At 37.3% G+C, this 13132-nt stretch overlaps 1 protein-coding gene across 1 annotated transcript in view; it reads right to left on the minus strand.

Moving 5' to 3' along the window:
- NBEAL1 (neurobeachin like 1) overlaps positions 1-13132 on the minus strand; it is a 209236-nt gene that overhangs the window by 146550 nt on the left and 49554 nt on the right. The window contains 2 exon segments of the mRNA XM_017884366.1: positions 9730-9857; positions 10718-10799. Of these exon segments, the coding sequence (XP_017739855.1) occupies positions 9730-9857; positions 10718-10799 (210 nt within the window).

Below are 13132 nucleotides of genomic sequence, written 5' to 3' on the forward strand. Positions count from 1 at the left end.
AAAAAAAAAAAAAAAAAGAAGTCTAGCAAATAACTGAACTGTTCATCAATTAAAAGATTTATTTTTTTGAATTATGCAACATGGTAGCTAGGTTAAATCTCCAAATAACTGTAAAATGAACAAGAAGCCAGCTCTTAAAATTTCCAATCTGTAAAAGAATTTGTTCAGCAGTAACGCTAAACTGACAGCTCAGACTAGTAGCATATTATTATAGTAAAGTTGAAATTTATCAGAAATCCGGGTTACTCTGCCACTTTCTGAAACTTTATAATAATGAATAATGAGGCCATATATTAGCTTCTTTCATCTTGAGGATACAGATCCAGTATGGGCTGGGATTATTTCTGTTTTTAATGACAATTCCAGTAGTTTTGATGGATGTTATGTTTTCTACAGGCTTTGGTAAAGCCAATACAAATTGCACATGCTTTTAACAAGAACATTTCGATTCAATACAAAATGAATCTCTTAGATGGGCATAGTGGTGTGGAGATTGGAGAATAAAGAGAAGTATTATGATGATACTTCCAACTAGTAGATGATAAATTTTTTAAAATCACAAATATTTTTTCATTCCCTAAAAAAGCATTTAAAATTACTAAAGCCAACAAAAATAGAAAATATTTAAAGGACAGCCACATAGAAATTCTGTACATCTAAATATGATCAACTGATAAAGCACTGGTCTAAGATGCTTTCTTCTTAATGGCCATAATTGAGCTATTGAAATTACTTTCCTTATAATTATTTCAAACCTGAGAAGAAATTTCAATTCATCATAGAACAAACCACATAGGATAAGCATAGCTGGACTCAATGATAGCAAAATAAAGAGTTCAAAGATCCAGATCTACTATCCAAATTCATTAGAAATCATATTAGACCTCATTTGCTACTGCACTGCTTTCCAAATCTATGCCTATTTCCAGTGTGTGGAAGGCAGAACAATGATTACACCAGCTGTATTTATTTTAATTTCAAACATAACATGTTAGAACATTAATAGATCTTCCTATTTAATTAAGACCATTATCAAAGATTTTCATGTTTTTGTGACAATATAAAATTCACTGGAGTTTCAAATAAAAAATTCAATCATGTGGTAAAAAAATTAATTTTAAAAGGATAAAATTTAATTTAGCTTTCAGGTAGGTTTTTCCATGGGATTATTATCATTTTGTGCATCCATTATAAATTATGGTATTAACTAATAGATTGTTTATATCCTATCCAGACAACCTATGCTACAAACAATAAACATCCTCACCTGATTAACATAATACAAATGTACTTCTACAATTTGTGATCAATGACTCATTCTAAAGTTCCTGTATTAGATGTAACATATGCACATAATTTCCAATATATTTGTGGTAAAAATTTAATATGCTAACATAAACAAAAGGGGTGAGAACTATTGCACATATTAGAACACAAAAATTAAAGCACAAGCAGTTTGTACTGCATTTTCAATAAGTTAGTAGAGCTAAAATGAACTTTAGTCTTATTCCATTTGTAGAATGTAGCACAGTTAATTGCTCCATTATTATTTGATATTTGGGCCAAGCATCTAGCATTTAGCAGATGGTAATACCTATCAACCAATTGTCCTGAGAGGGCTGTAAAACACTTACTTGCTCTCAGTTTTCTAAGTTTACGTCCTTGGTTGATTTAACCATGCTGCTGCTGCCTTTTTTTTTTTTTTTTTTTTTTTTTTTTGAGATGTAGTCTTGCTCTGTCACCCAGGCTGGAGTGCAGTGGCGTAATCTCTGCTCACTGCAAGCTCCGCCTCCCAGGTTCACGCCATTCTCCTGCCTCAGCCTTCTGAGTAGCTGGGAGTACAGGCGCCTGCCACCAGACCTGGCTAATTTTTTTGTATTTTTAGTAGAGACGGGGTTTCACTGTGTTAGCCAGGATGCTCTCGATCTCCTGACCTCGTGATCCACCCGCCTTGACCTCTCAAAGTGCTGGGATTACAGGCCGTGAGCCACAGCGCCCGGCCACCATGCTTCTTTTTTGTACTCACATCATACCTAGGACATAATCATTATTCTTAATTTTATTTGGGAAAAATTCAAGTTTTGGCAAAAGTTGCAACAATAAGAATAGATCAAAGAACATCAAATAAGAGTTTACCCGAGTTCACTGTTAACACTTTATCCTGAATTTTTTTTTTCTTTTAGAGACAGGGTCTTGCTCTATTGCCCAGACTGGAGTGAAGTGGTGCTATCCTAGTTCACTGTAACCTCTAACTCCTGGGCTCAAGCCATCTTCCCATCTCAGTCTCCTGCAAAGCTAGGACCACAGGTGCAAGCCACCATACCCAGTTAATTTGTTTTATTTTTTGTGAGGATGGGGTCCTGCTATGTTGCCCAGGTTGGTCTCTAACTCCTGGGTTTAAGTGATCCTCCTACCTCAGCCTCCCAAAGTGTCCCACAGGCATGAGCCACTGTGCCTGGCCTCAATATATATAGAAAATTACATATTTCATGGTCCTTCATCTCTTAATATTTTAGTGAATATTTACTAATAGGGATATAGTCTTATATAACACCATAGTATAGTTATAAACTTCAATAAATTTAACACTGATACAATACTTTTATGTAATCTACCAACCATATTCCAGTTTTGTCAATTCACCCACTAACATCCTTTGTAGCATTTCCCTCTTCCAACACAGCTTCCTGGCCAGGGTGAGGTATTGCATTTAGTGTCTCTTTAGCCTCTTTTAATCTGAAACATTTCCAGAACCCCTCTTTGTGATATTTTTAAAGAAAGTTGTCCTCCAGCCTTCCTTTTTTTAAAAATTACAATGTTCTTCACTTGGGGTTTGCTTGTTTTCTCACAATTAGATTCAGACTATGCATGCTTGGCTGGAATAACACATAAGCAATGACATGTCCTTCTCAGGGTTATCACATGTGGAGCACATGATACCCATCTACTTCTTACTGATAATCAGTTAATTTTGATCATCCAACCAACTGGATTATTTGGTCCAGTACTGTCCAAAATAATTACTAATTTTTCAATTACAAGTAATAAGTAATTGTGGGGAGACATTTTAAAACCACACACATGGCCACGCGCAGTGGCTCACACTTATAATCTTAGCACTTCGGGAGGCTGAGGCAGGTGGATCACCTGAGGTCAGGAGTTCAAGACCTGTCTGGCCAAAATAGTGAAACCCTGTCTCGACTAAAAATAAAAAATAAGCCGGGCGTGGTGGTGCACGCCTGTAATCCCAGCCACTTGGGAGGCTGAGGCAGGAGAATTGTTTGAACCTGGGAGGCAGAGGTTGCAGTGAGCTGAGATTACGGTACTGCACTTCAGCCTGGGCGACAGAGCAAGACTCCATCTCAAAACAAACAAACAAACAAACAAAAAACATACACACATCATGCTCCCAACCAAAACTTCCCCCTAGGTTTAACATCCATGAATGATTCTTGCCTGATCCAATCTTATTATGATGTGTCCAAAATGTGATTTTTTTTTCCCAACTCCAGCATCCCCTCTATATTTACTAATTGGCACTTGGAATTTTACTGTAAGCAACACCCTTCACTTCTCCCTTATCTATCACTGGTATGAACTCATAAATTTTCTTCCTGAATGGTTAAATAATTCATTACTGTAATTATCACAGGTGTGAGCCACCATGCCTGGCTGATTTATTTCCCTATACTTATTTTAGTTCCACTTGAGGAAATCTTTCCAACTTTCTGAGATTCTGTAAGTAGAATCAAAATTGAGATAACAGATTAATCAAATCTACAAAAAGCATCTATTTGTTTTCATCAAATAAGAAAAGAAATAGTTTTAAATGGCTCTGTATTTGGAATTATGTTAATTTTAATTAAATCTATTCTAACCTGCTTTAGCTCTTTTGGTAAGCAATAAACACAAACAATGAATAAGAAATTATATATCTTCTAAATTTCCACTTAATTTCAGAATCAGATTAATAAATAAGGTGTAAATTATTGCTGTAGATTCCTTTCTGTAAGTCTTCCATGAGCAATGGATTTCTCCTAATTCCATTTTTTAATCTCCCTGTCAAAGTCAAAGAAACCCAAGTCTGAATTTCCCTGCTTTACCATTTATCTTTGAAGCAGTTCTTACATTACTGGCAAGATTGCTGTGCATATTAGAGATAATACATACACAGCTTCTAATGTAATTCCTGGCAAATATATACATGCATTCATTAAATGCTGCTACTCATCCTCTACTTTGCCCCTCTTTCTGTTGCCATCTTACATAAGCAGAATTATCTTCCTATATTATGTTAATAGCATATAAAAGTTTCTTCTTTTTAGGTCTCTGGGCTGTGCTCCTAGCTCGGGCTCCCTCTCTTCAGTTCTGAGAGGCCTTAGGTGGTTCTGTGGCAGCCTCTGTTGCCTGTGACCTGCAGGCCCTGCAAGATCCCCGGGCAAGATGCTGGAGCATGCTGGAAGCTGGAATGTGGACTCAGTGACTTTTGAGGATGTGGCTGTGACCTTCACCCAGCAGGAGTGGGCGTTGCTGGATTTTTCCCAGAAGAAACTCTTACAGAGATGTGACACAGGAAACCTTCAGGAATTTGGCTTCTACAGGAAACAAATGGGAAGACCAGAATGTTGACGATCCAGTCAGAAAATATGGGAGAGAGGCCGGGCGCGGTGGCTCAAGCCTGTAATCCCAGCACTTTGGGAGGCCGAGATGGGCGGATCACGAGGTCAGGAGATCGAGACCATCCTGGCTAACACGGTGAAACCCCGTCTCTACTAAAAATACAAGGAAATTAGCCGGGCGTGGTGGCAGGCGCCTGTAGTCCCAGCTACTCAGGAGGCTGAGGCAGGAGAATGGCGTGAACCTGGGGGACGGAGCTTGCAGTGAGCCGAGATCGGGCCACTGCATTCCAGCCTGGGGCACAGAGCAAGACTCCGTCTCAAAAAAAAAAAAAGAAAAAAAAAAAGAAAATATGGGAGAAATGTAAGTCATATGGTAGAGAGACTGTGTGAAGGTAAACAAAATAGTCCATGTGGAGATACCTTCAGCCAGAATTCAAATCTTAATCTGAACAAGAAAGTTTCTACTGAAGTAAAATCATGTGTACGCAGAATGTGTGGAAAAGTCTTCATATGTCATACATCTCTACATAGGTATATTGTGTCTCACAGGTATATTGTATCTCACTCTGGACACAAACTATTTGAGTGTGAGGACTGTTAATGAAGCCATATAAATGTAAACAATGTGGGAAAGTCTTTCTCTCACAGGTGTTTGAAGACACATGGTAATGCACAGTGATAATGGATTTTATAAATGTACAGTATGTGGGGAAAACTTTATTTTCCCCAGTTTATTTAAAATGCACCAGAAAACTCACACTGGAGAAAAAAAATCCTATAAATGTAAACATTGTGGTAAAGACTTCAATTATTCCAGAAACGTCACGAACATGAAAGAACTCATAGAGGAGAGAAACCCTATACAAGCAAGAAATGTGATAAATTATTAACTTCTTCCTATGTCCTTCAACAACATGAAATGATTCATACTGGAGAGAAACCCTATAGATGCAGAGAATGTGGTAAAGCTTTTACAACTTCCAGTTTCCTTCGTAAGCATACAAAGGCTCACAGTGGAGAAAAGCCTTAGGAATGTCAAAAATGTGTTAAGTCAGTCACACTTTCCAGTTCCCTTGGATGACATGAAAGAACTCAAACTGAAGAGAAACCCTTGGATATAAGTAAAATGGTAAAGCCTTCACTTCTCCCAGATCCTTTCAACAGCATGAAAGAAGTCATACTGAAAAAAAAACCATGTGAATGGAAGAAATGTGGTAAAGACTTCAGATGTTTTAGCTCTATTAGAACAGATGAAAAAACACATAGTGGGATTGTGAGGAATACTGGAAAACATGCAATTTTCTCAGTTCCCTTTGAAAACTAAGAGAAACTCATAGTGGGGGAAAAATGAATGTAAAAAAACTGGCAAAGTCCTCAGTTTTCCCAGTTTCTTTCAAGGACATAAAAGGGTTCACAATAGAGAAAACCCTATAATTCTTAGAAATGTGGCAAAGCCTTCAGTTTTCCATTTTCTTTGAAATATGTAAGAAGTCAGTGGAGATAAGCCTTATAAACTTAAATGTGTGGTAATTTCTTTAGTTTGTAAGTTTCATTTGATACTTGAACTCATTTTTTAAAAATTCCTATAAATGTACAGAGTGCGAGAGTACCTTCCTTCATTTGTCTAATTGTCTAACACATGTTCAAGATACATGGTAACAAACTGTAGATGGACCTTATAAATGTGAGAGCACTCTGGATTGGAAGCACAGTAGTGTAGAAAATACAGAAATGTTTTTAAGTTTAACAATTACTTCAAAAGTTTTGTAAAACTCTCACTAGTAAGAAATTCTATACACATTGGTAAATTGGAAAGCCTGATGTAAATTAATGCTCAGAAATGCACATAAGTGGAATGTTATTCTCATTATAAATATTTTGCTTATCAGTGGTTCATTGCTAAAGAGGGTCTCTGTGCTTTTGATTTCTACTTCCGCAAGAAAACCTCAATGTGAAAATTCTGTGGATACTCTTTCAGCAATGCTACATGAGTTTAACAGGTAGTGGATTTTTAAAAAATTAAATTAGTAAAATTCTTCTCTCTTAAGTGTGTTGGATCTCTGGGTAAATTAAAATGTATTCCTATATGGAGGTAATTTTAATTTTATGTAATTTTAAAGTTATCTGATTAATGGGCCATTGAAAATGTGTTTTGGTAACATTTGGAATTTTCTCACTGGCCTCATCTGGCAAGTTTTGGTTATCCGTACACGTTTTCTACTTTATATAGGAAAATTACTCTTTTTTGATGTAATAATCTTTGTTATATTTTCCTTTTAATAAAGAGTTATCAAAAAATTTTCTTCTTTTGACTCTCAAAACTGTTTTTAGCTACCAATTTTATCTAATTTGTTATCAGAACTACCTTTAATAAATCTTCTCTCCCCATCTTTAAATTCATTTTGCTATTATTAAAGATTCCTTTAAAAGCCTCTCTTCTGCCATTTTCAGACTGGTTTTATGTTCCTCTTTCTGTATCTGTCTTGCTGTCTATAAAGAAAAGTTATGTCATTGTTTCAAAACTTAAAATGCTCTCTTAGATTTGCCATTGCTGAAAAGTCTAAGGCGGAGGATGGAGAAGTAGCAAGAGTAGGAGGGAGAGGAGGAAGAGATACACTTTCCTTAGAGAAATCTCTGGCATACATGTCAAAATCGGGGAACACTGATTAGTTAGAACCAAAGTGCTAATGAGTATAAAGACTACAGATGAAGCACTGTTAAGTGTCTCTTTGTATCTTTTTTTAAAAAGACAGGTCTCTATAGCTAACTGAAGCCTTGAACTCTTAGGCTCAAGCAGTCCTCCCACCTCAGCATCCCCAGTAGCTGGGACAACAGGCATGAGCCACCACATCCGGCTCCCTTTTTGTACTTTTAAAGACTCATAAGCAGGGCATAAGCAGAGATAAACAGAAGTCACGGCACTAATTGCCAACTATTTCTACCCCTTCTAGTCACATAGTAGATTTTAACTTGGCCCCACTGTAGTAGACCGGGACATGTAATCACAGTTCTGGCCAATGAGTTCAAAATGAAAATGACATGTGTCATGTAGCATGACCAGACAAGACAAGAACATTAAACTGCCAATTTGACACCTTTCAAAACTTTTTCTCTCACACTTGGTGACTACAAAGGCTAAAATGCTGGCTGCTCTGTTAGCCTGGGACCTTTAGTGACTATGATGAGTAGAGGCTCTCTGCTTACCCACAATAGACAGACAACATGAAAAAGAAGTAAATCTTTTGTTATTCTAATTCCCTTGTTTGTTACTGATGCATAATTTACTCCTCCTGCCTAACTGAAATTTTGTATCTTTAACCAACATTTTCCAAATCTCCATCTCCCAGGATGTATTCTGATTTCAATAAAATATTATATCATTATATAGAACATACAAAAAGTGCTACCACATAGTATATATAAATGTTCTCTTGGTTATCAATTCTTCACCATCATCTAATGGTATGGGGGCTATACTACCCTGGAAACCCTGAAAAATCTATAAAAATAATTTAGTAATGAAATTCTGCAATGATGTTGCAGGAAGTAGAAATTATTTACAAATTGGTCAGGCTAAGTTGAAAATGAAAATGGAAATCTTGAGGCGATTTGGGAGATTTAAAAAAGAGGTCTGATTGAGAGTGATGATACAATTCTTTGTAATCTGTGCCCACAGGTAAGAATAATATGTGACTTTAAAAGTCTTCTCTTTGAGCTCCGTACTGGTAATTAAGCTATTGTCACTAAGCTACCAACCGACTCTTCTATATTCTCTCTGCTTTGTGATGCTGGGACAGGCATCATGCAAACTTTCTTTTTCCAGCTGCCTCCCTTTTGGGCTCCCTAATAGAGGGTACCAGATGAAGCGTGGAAGAAAGAGAGCAAGGATTGGTTCCACAATGCTCTTTTTCTGTATACTCATCAGCATCACGCCAGCAAGAATTCTTAATTGTAGCAATGGCAGTTGGCTCCTGTCTTCAGCTTATTTTTGGCAATCCCAGAATGAGCCTCTTGACCGTTCAAGAGATACAAGCACCAGCTATGCAATGCTCCTTCCTCAGAGGTCTGAACCCCAGTGCTGTAGGGCATCTTCTCCAAAGTCTAGATTCTGATAACTTCATTCTCTTCCCTTTGTTCCCATGACCGCAGAAGTAGCTGTTTCCTAAAGTTAATGTCCTACCTTTGCTTTGTCAATTCTCTAACATTTGTTCATCAATTTCCTTGTATTAGATCCTCTCTTTTAAAATATCTAGTTTGAGGAGGCTGGGTGCAGTGGTTCATGTGTATAACCCCAGTACTTTGGGAGGCTAAGGTGGGAGGACTACTTGAGCCTAGGAATTCAAGACCAGTCTGGGCAACATAGTGAGATCTCATGTCTAAAATAAAATAAAATATCTAGTGTGGTTTCTGTTTTCCTTATGGGATCCTGATGACATAAACTCTACAATTAAAAATAAATGGACAAAGGCCAGGCATGGTGGCTCCTAGCACTTTGGGAGGCCAAGGCAGGCAGGCAGATCACGAAATCAGGAGATCGACACCATCCTGGTCAACATGGTGAAATTCCATCTCTACTAAAAATACAAAAATTAGCCGGGTGTGGTGGGGCGCTCTTGTAATCCCAGCTACGCAGGAGGCTGAGGCAGGAAAACTGCTTGAACCTGGCAGGCGGAGGTTGCAGTGAACTGAGATCATGCCACTGCACTCCAGCCTGGTGACAGCAAAACTCCATCTCAAAAAATATATAAAAAAAGAAATGGACAAAATACTGCTAGAAAGCATTTTCTAATTATAAAGTACGTTTTAAAAAAAGAACTTTTCTTGAAAACATGTATACTGTATTTGATGTTACTATGCCTTTAACATTTCTTATCAGATTATTAGTATTCAAAATTGTATTGCAAAATACAAGTTCAGGGTATCTGTAATTATTCAGAAGTAGAATTTATCACTAATTCATTCCCTCCAACATATTTCTCTAGCTCAGAGTTAAACCTATGGGTCTTATATACTTCTTTCCAATTGCTTTCATAGAGGAGACCTGCTTTGAAGAATCAGATATGTTATGACATTCAGGTTTTAAATGAACATTATTATTTATAAGACATACCCTGAAATTCTATGTCTCCAATTCCGATATGGATCATATAAGCTTTCACAAAATGCCAATGCATGGATCACAAATTCTTCAACAGATGTCTGATCGGCCATTTCCTTCTCTTTTTTTTTGCTTTTTAACTGAGAACAAAGTTAAACATAAAATTAAAGACATGTCTTACTTATCATCTAACAATAAGTCATTAAAATTAAAGACATGTCTTACTTATCATCTAACAATAAGTCATTTGTATTCAAATAAGCCAAACTTTCCTTTTGAGACTAAAAGAGTCATTTAATCATATGGACTGGACACAGCCTCTACGATTTTAAGCATGTCCTATGATAGGTTTAAAATAAATAGCCAAACATCTTTTGAAAAAGTAATGTTTTCAGTAAGAAGGATATGTAATAAATAATACATAAAAATCACAAATTGTATCTTTTAAAAGTCATTTATAAAACACGAATTTTTAAATTAAGTAACAGTATATACAATAACTACTTGTCTACATTTAGGTAATACGTACAAGATTTCTGAAATATATATTACCCAACAATAAGTTTAAGTCTCTTCTCAATTATTACCTCTTCTGAAAATATTTAACTATACTGACTATAATACAAAAAAAAGTAGGCCAGGCTCGGTGGCTCACACCTGTAATCCCAGCACTCCGGGAGGCCGAGGCAGGCGGATCACCTGAGGTCAGGAGTTTGAGACTAGCCTAACCAACATGGAGAAACCCCGTCTCTACTAAAAATACAAAAGTTGGCCGGGCGCGGTGGTGCATGCCTGTAATCCCAGCTACTTGGGAGGCTGAGGCAGGAGAATCGCTTGAACCCGGGAGGTGGAGGCTGTGGTGAGCAGAGATCGGGCCATTGTACTCCAGCCTGGGCAACAAGAGCGAAACTTCATCTCAAACAAACAAACAAACAAGCAAACAAAAAGTAAAACCTAGTTGCTCTCAGTAAAGTGACAAAAATGATTAGTTCACACCTACTTGCTGAATATAGAGCGTTGTCATGGTGATGACATAATTAATGTACGAGCAAGTCCCAATTTCTTCCACATTTGACAGATTTCTGTGAGAAAAAGAGACTTTAATTTTTTACAAAGAATGTTGAACAAACCATATGTTCGTGAATTCAGCTTGAATTATGAGAACACAAGTTGGCAAACAAAACGCAAATGACATTTATTAAAACATAAAATCAATATGGTTATATAACTGCTCTCCCACCAAGACTGTGAAATATACCTCAAGCACCATTTAACTACTACAGACAGAGAATGTTTAAAAAGTATATGCTGATTAGCCTCTATTTATTACTGAAAATTGGAAAATATCACAAAGTAGAAACAGAAAAAAAAAATAAACACCAACATCTTGCAATCTCAAAATAAGAAACTATGTACATCTACATTATTTCCTTACAGATTTTTTGTCCCTATGCAGATTCTTAGTTTTTTTTTCCGTATATACTGTTGGCATTATAACACATGTGCAGTATAATCATCTTCACTTTGCTTTTTGAATTACAGTTCCCTTTTAAGGCTGTATTTCCTCAACTACATTAAAAGTCCTTGAAAAAGGGCTAACAGCATCTTTACTCACTCTAAGAGGGCATAGCATCATATTTTTGTTTAAAGCAGTGGGTTTGTAAGTGCTTGGTATTTAACTAAAATGTGATCCCTCATTTTATTCCATTTTATAAGACTGAGGTAAAACATGATAATATTCATTATATCTAAAATATTTTCCTTGACATAATAAAAAAGCAACATTCATTAATTTTGTTATGAGATATTGTGATCTTGTAAAACATTTTATGTCTTAAAATTCAGTAAACGCTAATTTTAGAAAATTAACAGAATGAATAGACTTCTTCTTCTTCTTTTTTTTTAAGAGATGGGGTCTTGCTCGGCTGCCCAGGCTAGAGCGAAGTGGTACAATCATAGTGCACTGCAGCATCAAACTCTTGGGCTCATGTAATCCTCCCACCCCAAATTCCTGAGAAGCTGGGACTACAGGTATGTGCCACTAGGCCTGGCTAACTTTTTTAATTTTTTGTTGAGATGAGGGTCTCACTTTGTTGCCCAGGCTGGTCCTGAACTCCTGGGCTCAAGCAGTCCTCCTGCCTCAGCCTCCCAAAGGGCTGGGATTACAGGTGTCAGCCGCCACACCTACCCAACCAACAGACTTATTAATGTAAGATGTCAGACTGGCATGACAACTTGGAGAAAACAGCATAACGCAGAGGCAAAACTGGAAGCTTCTGCAAGAATTCTGCTTCCAATAATAGTGGACTAAGATCAGTCCTCTCCCTGACAACAACTAGAAAACATGGACAAAACATTTTTTTAAAAATCTGTTTAAAGGCAGGGGAAAATTAATAAGGAAGTGAAAAATCACAGATACAAGATACAGAACAAAGAAACACAGAAAGAGATGAGAGCTGCATTTAGATCCATTTTTGCACTAATGACTTCTACCAGTCCTGACAGGGGTAGACGAAACAATGAGAAGCTGCTGATTGCATCTGACAGTCTCACAGTGCTCAAAAGGGACAAAAATTAGAATTCAGAGCGCGAAAATGACTGTCTCTAAGGCTGTGGCTTAAGATCCCAAAAGGCAACACTCAAGAAGTAAAGATGAAATGAAAATAGATTAGTAGTCACAGAGACTAAGTCCAAGTCAGCTTAATCATTCACTGTATTAGAGGGATCCTACTTTTCCAAAAACTAATGTACATTAACTGAGAAGAAAGACAGTAGTATCCCCAGCCTAAAAGTATCTCTACGATTTTTCAAAAATAATAACCAACACTTACTCAAAAATAACAACTCACATGAGAAGGCAACACAAGTTTGAAAATCAAAAGAAACAGGCCGAGCGCGGTAGCTCAAGCCTGTAATCCCAGCACTTTGGGAGGCCGAGATGGGCGGATCACAAGGTCAGGAGATTGAGACCATCCTGGCTAATATGGTGCAACCCCGTCTCTACTAAAGAATACAAAAAACTAGCTGGGCGACAAGGCGGGCGCCTGTAGTCCCAGCTACTTGGGAGGCGGAGGCAGGAGAATGGCGTGAACCTGGGAGGCGGAGCTTGCAGTGAGCTGAGATCCGGCCACCGCACTCCAGCTTGGGTGACAGAGCCAGACTCCGTCTCAAAAAAAAAAAAAAAAAGAAAAAAAGAAAATCAAAAGAAACAATACACAAAAGAAACAGACCCACAATATGAGCAAAAGTAAAAGAAAAAGAGGTTGGGTGTAGTGGCTCATGCCTATCTGTAACCCCAACACTTTGAGAGGCAGAGGCAGGAGGATTGCATGAGCCCAGGAATTCGAGACTAGCCTGGGCAACATAGCAAGACAGTAATTAAAAAAAAATTTTTTTTTTTTTTTTTTTTTTTTTT

Source organism: Rhinopithecus bieti, unplaced genomic scaffold, assembly GCF_001698545.2.
Source record: "Rhinopithecus bieti isolate Rb0 unplaced genomic scaffold, ASM169854v2 scaffold_14229, whole genome shotgun sequence".
In the NCBI taxonomy this organism is placed as follows: Eukaryota; Metazoa; Chordata; class Mammalia; order Primates; family Cercopithecidae; genus Rhinopithecus; species Rhinopithecus bieti.